This window comes from Planococcus citri, chromosome 2, assembly GCF_950023065.1.
Source record: "Planococcus citri chromosome 2, ihPlaCitr1.1, whole genome shotgun sequence".
Taxonomy (NCBI): domain Eukaryota; kingdom Metazoa; phylum Arthropoda; class Insecta; order Hemiptera; family Pseudococcidae; genus Planococcus; species Planococcus citri.
This window is the reverse complement of record NC_088678.1, coordinates 2752730-2767619: the sequence shown is the minus strand read 5'-3', so window position 1 is coordinate 2767619 and position 14890 is coordinate 2752730. Positions and strand designations below refer to the sequence as shown.

The window sequence follows — 14890 nt, the reverse complement described above, 5'->3', positions numbered from 1 at the left end:
GCGTATGCCCCAAAATTGGAGTTTCAAGAAGTTAGTTGGTTTTCAATTGTTTTTGGAGGCCAGAATGCAAAATTATAAATCATTTTATTTTGTGGTGCCGTGACAAAAAAAAACATAATTTTGAGTGTTTTTTGAGTTTTTGAAGGTGGCTCACCTGGAGGGAAAATTTTAAGAAAATACCAATTAAGTATACTACTCATGCAAATATGTGACCTGCTCTGACAAAAGCGACCATTGCGACTACAAAAAATGTTTTTTTTTGTTTTTTTTTTTTTTTCAAAAATCTGATCATTGAACCCTTAAAATTTATTTTAAACATCATTATTTCGGTAACTTTTGTTCGTCGAAACGGTCGATTTTGTCACAGCGGGTCACATACCTACTCGTATATTTTTGAAAAAAAAAAATCATGCGCTTGAATTAGGTTTGGAGATACGGCGGTTTCAAATCTTCTTTTGTCAATATCTCCCCCCCTGGGGGCATCATTTTTTGAAAAAAATTCACGTTTCTGGAATCATATATTCTTCAAATATTTTGGGTGAATTTAAAATTTTTTATCAAAACTCTTTAAAGCATGATTTTTTCTCCCCGAAAAAGGTGTTTTTTCACTATTGTGAACAAAGGGAGGCGGTGGAGGAAATTTTTTTGGCTTCAAAATTTTTTAAAGGTACCCAAAAATGTTTCATCAAAATTTCAGAAATCCGAGGACAGGGGCATTTTACCTATTTTACCCAGGAATACCCTTTCAGCTATCTTGATAAATAAGCAAAAATATTTAGGTAGTTACATTACACATTCTGAAGTAAAATTTCACGCTGAGAAACTTGGTTCTCTTCAATTTCCCCCATTTGTTCATATTTTTGGAGAAAAACTTAAAAAACGTGGATTTTTCAGAGTTTTTTGAGCTTTTGAGCTTAACCCACCACTCCACATGACCGGGTGATGATTTCTATACAAAGTAGACCTGAAGATACATATTTGACGAAAAAATCGTTTTGGTATGTTTTTTCGTTTCGGAGTAATGTCGATTTAAAGTTTTCTTTTGTCCCTCCTTCTCCCCCCATGCGATGAAAAATTCTGAAAAAATTCCGGGAGGTACCCCCATGTATCTTCTAACTACAAATATATTCGTTTACAGAATAAATATATCTTAATTACGCGCTGATGCAGAATTTTTTCCCTGCAAAACGCGGTTTTTGCCCCCCCCCCGCTGAGGGAGATGGGTGGGGCGGGCTATGGGCCCAAAATTATTTTTTGGGGGTACTAAACATACCCTGCGAGTTTAATCGAAATCCGAGGTTAAGGGCATTTAGCCTATCTTATCGGAGGGTACCTAACTAGGTACCTACCCTTTTACTGAAATTGATTTAAATTGAAAATCACCGGTGATCAAATTAATTTGTGGTAGAAATATTGATCAATTTTTTTTTTTTTTGATGAAACATTGTGCAGTGTAATAGTTACAACTTGTGTGGGAAATCATTTTATATTTTTTCTATTACTCAAAATTTTCAGATTTTAATGTTAGTAGGTATTACCTAGAGAAACTTTTCGAAAAATTTCGAGACTATACTTACTGTATTGACGCATTGTTATTGGCACTAGGTGTAGATAGGTACTACCTACCTTGTAATAGATCACGTCTAAAAACACACGGTGAATGTTGGATTTCTATAGTCATTACTTTATGATTCACGCGCGTGTTGGCTTTATTGTACTTACGAGTACGAGTATTTGTACACATGGATGTTTTTTGATTTTGTACCTAGCTGTGTTTTCCTATCGATTTTCCTTAAGAAATCCGTATTTTTCAAGGTTTCTACTCTACTTGAAACCGAATTCTTTCCTGTAATTTATAGGTAGTATTGTTTTTCAGGACATTTTGCTAGAAAAATAATGACGCAGAAATGAAGTCACAAAATCACTATGAACCTCTTTCTTGATTAACCAGCAAACTCATAACGTTTTCGCAAACTCGTAACCTTTTTAGGACGCGACTTTTCGATGAGGTGCCATATGAATCCACAAGGTGTGGGGAGTCTACTGGCAAAGTTTGAGCAGGGACGTGAGATTGCTGTTTATACACTTTCACTTTTGACTCAATTTTCATTAAATGTATGAGGACATGAGGAAACGGTGTTTAATATTGCCAAGAACCATTTTTTACGTTCTGTTTCGTGATTCTGGTGGTTGAAAATCTCCTCTTTCACATAGCGTGGTCAAAAATCGTCTAAAATGAATTTTTGGCTGCTCAATTTTAATTTAGAGTTGATTACACAGGTCCGAATTTTCGTTTTTTTCAACATTAACATTGATTTTACGGGGAAAGTATGCGTCCTAAGAAAAAAATGCAATGAAGGAAATTGTAGAGCATAAAATTTCCTTTCTGCTTAGAGCTGGGTATTTTTTGTAGCATGTTTTTGTAGAGGTAGATTTTACTGCAGTTATATTATGGGATAAATATAAAGGTCTAGTCTAGGTTGAAGCATGCCCAGTACCCTCACGAAGGTATCCATGAGGGTCAACCTAGAAAATAATATACACTTGGTCAGTCCCCGTAGTTGTGACGCGACGCAACAAAATCGACCTTCGAGCCGAAAACAAGTTTTGGAGTGATGGCAGGTTAAAGTTTTCAGTCCAGTTCTGCTCGTTTAGCGGAAGCGCTTCTGTTCTAATCAGGTTCTACACGGCTAAACTGAGCTAAACATAGTCTTGGATAACGTTTCTTGCCTGCTTTGTGTGAATATCACTGCTCTCTAAATTTGAAACAGTGAAATTTCACTGCTTTGCAGTCGCGACATTTTGGCTTCTTAAAAGCAGTAGTTTTTTACTGCAAAACAGTGAAAAACTACTGCTTTTAAGAAGCCAAAATGTCGTGACTGCTAAGCAGTGAAATTTCGCTGTTTCAAATTTAGAGAGTGGGTAAAACAGTTATTTACATTGATACAGGGGGCTCAGTCGTGATTGCGCTCATTTTTTCAATTTTTTTTTTTATTTTTTCATTATTTCAATTTTGAAATCGATCTGGAGGCGATACAAAGCGTTCTACAAGAAAAATATCGCAAGCAAAGTTGTAGAGAATTAATTTTCCAAAAACCTATGAGAGGTTTATTTTTCTCCAAATGCATAGTTTTTCCATTTTTCTCAAAAAACACTAACCTCATGATGATTACCATAAAATTACTGTTTTTTGAGATTAAAGAATAAAACTATGCATTTTGGAGAAAAATAAACTTATAGGTTTTTGGAAATTTAATTCTCTACAACTTTGCTCAACGTATTTTTCTCGTAGAACGCTTTGTTTCGCCTCCAGGTCAATTTAAAAGTTGAAATAATGAAAAAATAAAAAAAAAATTAAAAAAATGAGCACACTTCTGACTGGATTACCATGTACAATCGAGTCTCGATACCTCGAAGCTGAAGGGAGAAAGAGTTGACTTCGAGTTATCGGACTTCGAGTTAGAGAGGTTAATTTTTGGTATATTTTGAGTAAGCGAAGTTTTGAATTAGATGAGTGTTTTTTTTACCAGAATGAAATGGAAACATGTATTGTACCTATGCACGAGTAAAGTATGAAATGGGATTGTATGATAGGTAGGTACCATTGAAGATAACCGATATGTGAACGTGAAACAGTTTTGTATCAATGAGATTCGAATTTACAAGTGTTTTCAACTAGAAATTTGAGTTATAGAGGCAAAACATTGGCAACGTTTAACTTACAGAGGTTTTTTCTTGTCTTTTTCAAAAATTTTACTTCGAGTTATCGGAGTTTTTGGACTTTTTACTTCGAGGTAAAGAAGTTAATTCTACATTGAGTCTTATGGAGAGTTGAAGGGAAACAGACTTTGCTTCGAGTTATCGGAGTTTTCGAGTTAATGGAGTTTGAGTTATCGAGACTCCACTGTACATATCGCACCTCGGGAGTTATAAGGTCACATCTCAAAAAAAATCGATTTTGATGTTTTTGCATTTTTGGGGTTTGCATGACCCCCTGCAACCAAAAATAACACATTGAGTTGGGTATGCTGTTTAGATCATGTAAAAAATGCAAAGGGCCTAACTCAAAATTTCTACAACATTGCAAGTTGTTTGGAGTAATAAGGTCACATCTCAAAAAACTCCTCTTTCTTTGAGTAAAATTCGCACATACAAAGTGTCAGAAACCAGTTTCGATAGTGTTGAACGTTTTTAAGATGTAAAATAATCACAAGGAGTGTATTTTTTGTAGGTTTGTTCCAAAACAAAAAATTTTTAAAATAGAACATTTCTCAGAAAAATTAATTTACATATATATTGAAATTTTAGTTTTTTGAGAAAAACTCAAAAACTAAGCACTCTAGAAAAAAACTAACGACATTATGTCGATTGGAAATTTAATTCTCTACAATTTTGTTATCATGAAAATTTTTTTGGACGCTTTTTTTCGCCTGCAGATCACTTTTTATGAAAGGTTATAACTCAAAATGTTTTCCAAACATTGAAATATTTCCTCTTTAAGATTTTATTTTTCAAAATATTCTTATGCTAAATGAAGGTAGGATACCCAATCTTCAAAATGACATGCTATTCATTCCTCACAATTGATTATAAGTTGATGAAAATAATGAATCAAGTTTTAAAAAAAAAGAAAATCACTCTCCTGTAAAATTTCACTTTTTTGAGATGTGACCTTATAACTCCCGAGGTGCGATATATGGAGCTATGCAGGGACTTCTGGGTGGTTTTAAATGATTTTCGAATGTCCGAGTACCAAAAATCCGTCAAAATGTGAAAAATAATTTTTTAGGTCCGACCTTATTTGACAATTCAAAGTGGCAGAATGCTAGCCACGTTGCTAGCATGACTATGCTAGCACTGGTGGCACCATTTTGAACACCTTACTAGCATATTATCTGCTAGCAAATTGTTGCTAGCATAATGCTAGAAAAATTGTGCTAGCATCAATTTGCTTGCAAATGAACTTGTGAAGGTGCCCAAAATGGTGCTACTGGTGCTAGTGGTGCTAGCATGCTCTTGCTAGCTTTTTGCTAGCATGCTCTTGCTAGCTTTTGATAGGATGTAACTAGCATATTGCTAGCATATACTGTGCTAGCTTATCTCATGCTAGCATTATGATGAAATTTTGCCAGTGTGAAATGCTGGGATCACTCAGTAATTACGGTGCTGGGATTTAACTGGCATATTGCTATCATATATTTTGCTAACTCATCTCATACTAGCAATATGATAGTATTTTGCTAGAGGGAAATGCTAGCATCACTCATTGTCAGTAATTGTGGAGCGAGGTTTTAACTAGCATATTGCTAGCATACATTGGTAGTATTTTGCTAGTGTGAAATGCTATCTTCAATTGGTAGTTATGTTGCTAGCATGTAGTATACCTCATTGCTAGCATACTTATTGCTAGTTTGTATTGTGCTAGTAATAAGCTGGCATTTTGATAGCATGTTATGCTAGTTCATTTCATGCTAGCATCATGCTAGTTTCCTGCTACTCATGCTAGATGGGCGCTACTAATGCTAGCATTCTGCTAGTAAAATTGTCAATGGGGGAAGGTCAATTTTGTCCCGCTCCCATCACGTCACAGTTGTCAATTGGGGGGCTGCCCCTAAATACTATCATGAAATGTGCTCTTAGGCTCGATGCAACTGAAAAAGACTATACCCTTATATGATGTATTTCTCCCCTAGAGGTACATTGCACAAACCAGTATTATCATAGGAATATTTGTAGACTAAGTATGAGGCATCGGATACTTGCGTAAATAAGAAAGTCAAATTAACTTCAAACACGTTGTATTGTCACAAAACTTATTTTACAATGGTTTAAATTGTGGTTTTTATGAACAATATGTATTGGTATCCCTTGAAAGTTAATTTATAATATTTTTACTTTAAATAAGGAAAAGAAATTGTGTACTTTGTACATCTCAAGAAAGGATTACATACGTATGTTAGTCTTCCAGATTAAGTGTCCCTTTCCTGACTTCAGTGCAAATAATAGATTACCAAGTCAGCTAGTATACATACTATCCAATCATCTTATGGGACTCGGAAAACTGCAAGGTCTTTTTCCTCCTAGACCTCTGACTCAGAATAAAGAGTACCTACCACATCCGTGTTGAGTGGCCCCTGAGCTCCATGTACTTGGCCGGTTTTATGTCACCAAATTAATAGAATTAATAAATAGAATCAATATGATGAAATAATATTGATGGACAATCCGAGGTCAGTCCTGCTAGTTCAACCGAGGTAGTCTAAGGGAGAACCAGTCAGGATGGCAGTACTATGAAGACTGATTTATGAGGGTGAAAAACTAACTAAGCTCAGGGTAGAAAAATATAAAATCGGAGTGGGGGAATGATGCGCGCGTTTCTTTGCTATCATTGGCTAATAATTACGTCATGATAAGCGCAAATCCACCCCTAGAGATAAGGAATCGCGCCGCGGATATTCGCATCAGGTTGTGTAATTATGTGTGTTTTTTCTCCCAGTAAGGAAGACAAAAATAGCTAAAATGTTTTTTCTACCACTACATTTTGTTTAAAAAGTATTTGCAAAAAACATGGATGCATAAGACTTGAAAAAAAAGCTTTCCTGAAAAATTGATGTTTTGGCAATGAGCAACTTTTCCGCAGGGCCCCCAAAAATCAAGTTAACGAATATAACCTGGTCTAACATCAAGTACTATCAGGCCTATGGGGTGACTCGTCGAGCTTATGCACGGTAACGAAGTTACAGAAGGGGAGTGAGTTTGTATTTTTTACAAAACGTTATGAGTTTACCTGTATGCAGCTATATATACCTAAAATATAAAAACTGTCACACATGGGAATCGTCTAATTTGAGCTCAAAACGTCGAAAACTATCAAAATTCTTGACCCCCAGCCTTTTTATCCAAAGCTGGGCCTACGGTGATAGCCATCATTTTTTACAAAAATTTGGCTAAAAAGCAAAACAATGTAAATTTTAAAAACCAGAGCTCATCCAAAGGAAATTTTGGAGCTGCACAATGATGAGTTACTTCTAAAAAGTTTATCATATGTGTACATTTTGCTTCAAAATTTTGAAATTCAAATGATTTTTTTTTGAAAAATTCAAAAGTGAAAAAAAAGTGAGAGGGCAAACGTTCTTGAAAATTGGTATTTCAAGAAGCAAGAAGCATGAAACAATGGAATTTGAATGATGATTTTTTTTTTAAATCAAAGAAGGAAAGCAGAAAAGCAAACGGCCCTAGCGAAACAAGGGCAAAGCTTTCAAAAATCGGTCCTTATTTCAAGAGGTATACGATGGTTTTTGCTGATGTTTTCCTTGAAAAAGTAATTTTCAGATGTCACACAATTATTGAACTGATTTGCATTTTCCTAAAAAACCAGACTTTTCGACTTTTCATGATTTTCATTTTTTTTTTTTCAAGCATGTGATGACGATAGTGTTTTTTTAAAGTCTGCTTTTTTACACAAATATGAATTCTGCTTAGGGGCCAATTCTGAGTTGGGGGAGGGGGCACGTCCCCCCGTTGCGGCGCCTATGTTCAGATGCAATTACGTGAGCAGGCGAAAACGAGCAGAATTTTGTGAATTTCAGCTTTTTGTTCGTGTTGATTTCAAATTGGTTCTTAGGCGTTGAATTGTAATAGGTACATTTTTTTCGTGATGATTTCAAAATGATTTTTCATAATGATTTTTCATAATGATTCATGTAGAATAAAGTGATCAGTGATGAAAATCGTCAGGAATTTTTTTCATGAAAATATCACGACGATGTACTTGAAACACAATGTTGATGCGTTACGTATCAACACACTTATGTACGAGTATCATGATACAATGCTGTGGGTATTGACATAAGGCATTATTGTAGGCATTAGGCACTAGGTGTAGGTACTACATACCTGCCTGGTTATAAATCACGTCAAAAAGTACGGTACGAATGTTTGGTTTCAGTATTCTTCGATTCACGCGAGTGTTGGATTTGTAAATATGGATTTCTTGATGCGTAGCTCGCACAGGCTTTATTAAAACACTGTGGTACTGGTTGAATTTTTCCGTTGATCGTAAAATGCGTCATTCAAATACCTATTCAAGTTGACGAATAATTCACCAGATGTCTGTAAATTATGATATTGTTTTTCGGGGTACTTTTTTGAAACGATCACTATATATAATTCAAAATCCGAAGAAAAGGAATCAGTATTCGGTTTAACGTATAGGTAGTGGCATTAATCAACGCGTTGATAATACATATCTGAAGCATTACAGTAATAATTTTTAAAGAATCGATTTTGAAGATACTTTATACGTACAATGCTGGCCATTAAAACCTATTTTTTCATGCTATTGGTCGTAGGTGAGTACGAGTAGCTTTGTTCAGTAATAATAGGTACCTACTTGATATTCTTGCTACAGGAGGGCCCCGCTTAATAAAATCACCCGTTTAATACGCTCAAAATGAGCGATCTCGATTTTTTGTACCTAATTACACAGAAAATCACTCGTTTAATGTAATCGAGCTCCGCGCTCAGCAGAATCATTTTGTGAAAATATTGAGGTATTTTTGGGAAAATGGCTTGTTTTTTCATACTTTAAATCAAAAATTTTGGAATTTTTCACTTATTATTCTCTTATTTTTAAATTCTGATTTCTAACAACTTTTTTTTCAAAAGATGATAAAGGGAAAAAGATCTAAACATTTGAAAATTTGAAAAATAGATATGTTATATGTACGTAAATTGCGAATTCGCGAGTACCTACCTATCGTAATTTTAATCCATATTTTTATCAGGCATGTACATTGTGAAGTTGTAGTACATTTTTTTATGAGAAAATTTCGTTTTTTCAAAAGTTCGCTTTATAAAATCGCCCGCTTAATAAAATCATTTGGCCTAGAACAAATGCGACCACAATAAGCGTGGTCCACTGTAATATTACAAATACGTTAGTACAAATTTATGTACCTACAATTTAATTTAAAATCGACCAACATCAACTGAAAAATAATTTCTCAATTGTGCTTATTCGTTGATTTCAGTATTACAATTTTATGCTGTTAAATGTAAGTACTTGGGAAAACTTACATAATTTTTAAATTACGAGTACCTAATTTATTTCATACTTGAACAATATTAATAAGTGCTGCAGCGAATGCCAAATATTTTCAATTTCTGGGCTCAGGTATCAGATGGCGGTGGGCACAACATATTACCTATATTCACCAAACTGTTTATGCATTTCAGATACTGTTGTTGTTGCTCCAGGCGGTATCTTTGGCTCAGTCTGGACTGATCCCACCGGTTACGATGCTGATACTGAGAAAAAATAGATATATAGGAAAAAATCGGTATGTCAACTTTTTCTTATAAATTTACACACCTTTATTTTTTTACAAAAATAAACATTATAATTGTCAGCATGATTATATTAATAATACTCATAATTGATGTACTTGTGGCACCATTTTATATACTTCACACACGTTCAGGCACCAAAATTTACGTTGTGGTACCACCAAATGGTGCCACAACGTATTTCATTTAAAATCATGTGGAATGACATCAGGGCACTGCCAGGGGTCGTTAGGCAAATTTTTGTAATGGTGCCACAACGACATTTAAAAGTCCCCTTCAATATACTGGTAAAATTATATAGTCAACAGACGTTGTGGCACCATTTTCAAGTCTCATTGGTTTTCGATGTATTCTTTTGTAAAAATTTGTTGTAAAATGTTTCAATTAGATGGCGTTGTTGCTTATACCCTTAATCGTCACTCTATACTCATATAATATAGAGGCACCAGTTGGTTTTTATTAATGAATAAACCGTTGCCAGAAAAACGCTCGTGTAAATGACTAAGTTTTCTTCACTTGCTACCTGGTGCCACAACGACGTTCAACTAAATGGTGCCATAACGTTACAAAAGTAGATATTTATAATTATGATGTTTATAATTATTATTATTATAAGAAAAATAATCTGAAGAAGCTTTTTAACTCGTAGTTCAAAAATAAATTACCTACTATTTTTTCTTCAAAATAACCAAAGCAATTTTATTTTCTAATAAATTAATTACAATTTAAGTAGATATTTATTTATTCATTTTTTAGAATCAACTATCTAACTAATTTAATAATTTTCAAGAAAAAAAATACGTAGCTGTATATCATATTATGTAATACATTTTATTTCTCTGTTTTATTTTTTATTTTATTTTTTTGATTTTGAATAAAACATTTCAAAAATTTCAATAGGTATTGAAAAAAAAAAACTGCAACATTAGACTTATCCAAAATAGAGCAAAAGCTTTTAAAAGTTCATATAGAAGGGTCATTCTACGTCAATTAAACCAAGAAGTGGTAGGGGATTTGGCGATTTTTTTTGAAAATTTTCCTGTGTAAAGACCTTCCGAAGGGATGACCAATGGCGCAAATCGCAGCCCTCTAGCTCATTTTTAAAGGCAGCCAGGGGGTGTCAAAGTTTTCAGTGATCCTAAAATATCATCCATTTCAGCAGTGACTCGATAACCGGAACCGCGATACCTACCAAAATGGAACTTTTTTCCATAGTTAGAGGTTTTGAAAGGCTTTTTGGTGATATCATAAAAATCAGTGTTGCCACTTTTTTCCGTACAAAAAATTAGCTCAAAAAGGTTTGAAACGTAGTTTTCATATCGTTTCGACTCTCAGAAATTCTGAAAAAAATATATTAGATATGCACAACTTTTCATGCTAAACAACATTAAAAAATTGGGATGGTAACATGTTGCAAAGTCGATTTAAAAAATTCAGCTTGCGAAAAAATGCGATTTTTTTGATTTAAAACATTAAAAAAAGTTTTTATATGTGATGTTGACCCATTTGACTCCTATTTTTACGTATCTGTCGAAAAAGTTGAAAAAACCCTTTCACTCGATGAAATAAACTCCTCGCAAAAAATCAAAATTCGAAAAAATTCAATTTTCATTTTCAATCATTAAAAAAAGTTTAAATTTATTCAGTTGTCTTATTTTGACCTCTTTCTGACGTATTTCATGAAAAAGTTGCTAAAAATTACACTCACAACAAAAAAATTAAAATTCGTTCATTTTTTTTAATCTTTTAGAATTTTGATTTTTTTTGTGGGGAATTCATTTCATCGAGTGAAAGGGGGTTTTCATCTTTTTCGACAGATACGTAAAACTTTTAAAAATAAAAAAAATAAAAAAAAGTTGGTTTGAAAGAAATTTTTAAAATGTGCTCCACTTGCTTTGTCTTGTCTGAAACCAACTCCTCCCCCACCCCAATACGAATTTCATTGTTTCGAGCAATTTTGGAGCCTTCAGTGAGGTTTTTGATTTCCTCCAGAATTTCAAAATTCCCTCAGAAGGTGTGGAAATAGGATTTGGACAGCTGAAAATCGAGTTTTGGCACATTTTCGTCCTATTTAAACTGATTTAATCTACATTTGACTGATCGATTTCCGGATGGAAAGTCGAAGTGCGTTTTTTTGACAACAATAAATATGAAAAAAGTTCAAAAATTTAATGTTTGTAGGAAAATTTTTGAAATTTGTCCGAATGGCTTTGTCTCGTCCAAAATCAACCAGCTATGTATTTTGGAACCTTTTTCAAGGGAATTATGAGAATAAAGATATGAGAACAACTTTTTCCAAAAAAAAAATTTGTATACAGGACCAAGACTGAAAATTAGGACCAGGTCCTGTGAAAAGAACTACCTACTTGAGATCTTTTTAGTACCTAGGTATTTTGATTGTGCATTAAACATCAAGATGATCTCAAATTCATGTTCGTTTTTCTATGAATGGAAAAATTACTCTACTGGTAAATTACAATCTATCAAACTGACGCCTGGCGTCATAATCTTGAAACTATTCGAGCATGCGCTTTCAACTTCTAAAACATACCTACCTAGGTAGTAGGTAGAATAGAGGTACCCAGACCCACATAGTACGTACTGTACATAGTTACCTTCCGGAGAACCTGCAGCAAAAGAGTTGAAAAAGTTGAAAATTTCATCTTCTCGAGTCACCACTAGCTAGTGGTGTTGATATTTTAAAATTTTTTATATCGATATCATATCGATATTTGCCCCGAGATATCGATACATATCGATATATATCGATATTTTTCAATGCTGGATTTTCTATACTTTATTACCTTAAAAATTAACTAACTCAGCTCGAAGTTTCGTCGTAATACAATCTATCATAAAGATTTCAAGAAAAAAACAAATTATAGAGCGTAAAACATAGATAATTTTCAAAAATCGGATATGCTCACTCAAAATTTTGAAAAATTTCCATTCAAAAGTTCAATTTATGTGTGTTTTGAGCATTGACCTCGAAATAATTTGAGAATATCGATATGGAAATTTATATCGATATGATATCGATATGACTTTATATCGATTAATCGATATCTATATCGATTAATCAACACCACTACCACTAGCCACAACCTAAGTAATCTTCTATTCTGCGAGTGGATAATATTTATGAAAACCGGTCAAAATTTCGCATTTCCTCGACACAGAGTGCGGCATCATCGCGTACTACGCATTCGAAGATAATTAATCTGGAACACGTCAGATGCGCCAATAAAAGTAGAACTGACCCGAAAGCGTGTATCCATTGTTATTCGCTTCTCCGTATGGACTAGCCCTCCAGGCGTTTTAAAGAACTGGTTTGTTTTATTTTGTGAACTTCTTTACCACCTTCTGGACTGTATGCTAGGTATAGCAGGAAACCGGTTAGCCCGAAGAAGAATGAATAAACTCCAGAGCTAGACGCTTATCGGGTCCTAGTTCAACAACAATCATTCGCTGTTTCGGATATCACGTCGAATACGCGCGTTTTTTTTCTGTCCTATACTCTTGTTGTGAACGAAATATTTTTCAATTTTTTTTCCAAAAATAACTTTTATTTAGTGTACTTTTTGCGCATGTGTGTTTGTGTCGAATGCCGGCGATCTACTCGTAATTTTTCGAACACGTTCGTCTTGCGTTTAATGCGTTAAACCGTGTAAATACCGTCTTCAAAATTACATCCCGCCGGCGCCGTATCAATGATTACATTCCTTCGAGGTAACGCATTAATATGTTCCAGCGTGTGCTGTAAGTTTTTTTTCACTCTTTCAAAGTCCAATTGCCATTCATATGCTACTTGGACGTGCCCGACAGGGGTGTTTGTTACCCTTAAGCCTGAACCCTTTGAGACTCGAGAAGAAATCTAACAGTGAATGAAATTTTAATTTTGGAATTTTGAATCGAAGTAAGATACTTACTACAGGTCTTACATCAATGCCGAATTTGGGAAAATTTTCACATCGTGAAAAGTTTGAACTTTTGTGCATATGATTTTTGTGAAAATTTTACAAAATAGAATCCAATTTTGGGAATGCGAATGTATTGCACACCAAGTTTGGGAAATTATCGCCCAATCAATAATACGATTTGACCCCAAACATAATTACGACGAAAGGTTTTTTTTTGGTAAATATTGTCTAGGGTGGTGTGGTGAACAACCTATGTACTAAGATCCCCCGCCCCTAACCCTGAAGGTGTACCCCTCCCCTAGATCAAAGCCCTTCGAAATCATTTTTTTCCCCACAACTTCTAAAATATTAACTTTTGAGAAGAATGAGCTTCGTAATCATTTCATCTCCTCCTGAATACCTATCAAATGAGCTATCGAACAAATCCCTAGCCCCAAAGGGGGGTGGCGCTACGACCCCTCAAAGTGAAGTGATTTTAATAATTTTATCTACATTATTTTTATGACTTGGTACTTGGAACCTCTTCGAATTGATCAAATGAAGCCAAACTTGGGAAATGGGATTTTTATGGGAGCTAGAGTTGATGATTCCTGGAGTGGGAAGGGTCAAAGTTGAAAATTACAGAAAGGTTATTTTTTTGGAGAAGTATAATATGGTCCCAAATGGATGAAAAGGATCCAAAATCGTGCCATTGATCAGTACCCCCATTGTGATCAACATATCCAAATTTCAGCTTCCTAGGTCATTCCCACTCTTTTTAAGGTGGAAAAAATCGAAATAGGGGTGTAAGAAGGCTATTTGACAGAGCTAATGATACTGGTATGAGAATTTTTCAGTTCATTTCCACCATAATCCCAGAATGACATTTCATTCTATTTGGGTCATTCCACGTCAATTGGACCAAAAAGTGGAAGGTGGGTTCGGCGATTTTTTTGAAATTTTTCCTGTGGAAAGACCTTCCGAAGGGATGACCAATGGCGCAAATCGCAGCCCTCTAGCCCATTTTTAACGGCAGCCAGGGGGTGTCAAAGTTTTCAGTGAACCTAAAATATCATCCATTTCAGCAGTGGATTGCTCGATAACCGCGATACCTACCGAAATGGAACTTTTCCCAATAGTTAGAGGTTTTGAAAGGCTTTTTGGTGATATTATGAAAATCAGTGTAACCACTTTTTTTTGTACAAAAAATTAGCTCAAAAAGTTTCAAAACGTATAGTTTTCATATCGTTCCGACTCTCAAAAATTCTAAAAAAATATATATGTGATGCGATCATTTCGTGCTACAGCAAAAAACAGTTGAGATATGGAGAAATGTCAATTTTCAGGTTACACTGAAAACTTGTTCTAGACACCGTTGGCTATCATCTAGCATAAAAATTACCTCTGAAAGAAATATTTTTCCCTATTAAATACCCAAACGAAGTTAAAAAAGAAAAGGTACCCAAAGTCAGCGTGTTGTTTCCCCCCGCTTGCGCTTCCACTACCATTCCACTTGCTACTACCCAATCGATGTTCTTCTGTTCTTTCCTGTTAGTTATGTCAAATTCACAATAAAATTAGTTGTATACCATTAGAAAACGTTTGTTACATATCTTCCTTGGTGGCTAGATGCCTGGAGAGCG

At 34.6% G+C, this 14890-nt stretch overlaps 1 protein-coding gene and 1 long non-coding RNA gene across 3 annotated transcripts in view; both read left to right on the top strand.

Moving 5' to 3' along the window:
* Positions 1 to 7074: 7074 nt before the first annotated feature.
* LOC135834207 (uncharacterized) lies at positions 7075 to 10128 on the top strand. Its single transcript, XR_010556610.1, has 3 exons — positions 7075 to 8351; positions 9033 to 9056; positions 9238 to 10128. It is a non-coding gene; the product is annotated as an uncharacterized LOC135834207 (long non-coding RNA).
* A 2629-nt stretch (positions 10129 to 12757) lies between these two features.
* LOC135834206 (BTB/POZ domain-containing protein 9) overlaps positions 12758 to 14890 on the top strand; it is a 45193-nt gene continuing 43060 nt past the window's right edge. Inside the window, exon 1 of one of the 2 annotated variants that reach the window (XM_065348044.1) lies at positions 12758 to 13077. Coding sequence is in view for 1 of the 2 variants with exons in the window: in XM_065348043.1 (XP_065204115.1) it covers positions 13091 to 13107 (17 nt within the window). In the remaining variant the exon portion in view is untranslated. Of the gene's footprint in view, positions 13108 to 14890 lie in introns of both variants that reach the window. The other variant, XM_065348043.1, reaches the window with a different exon arrangement.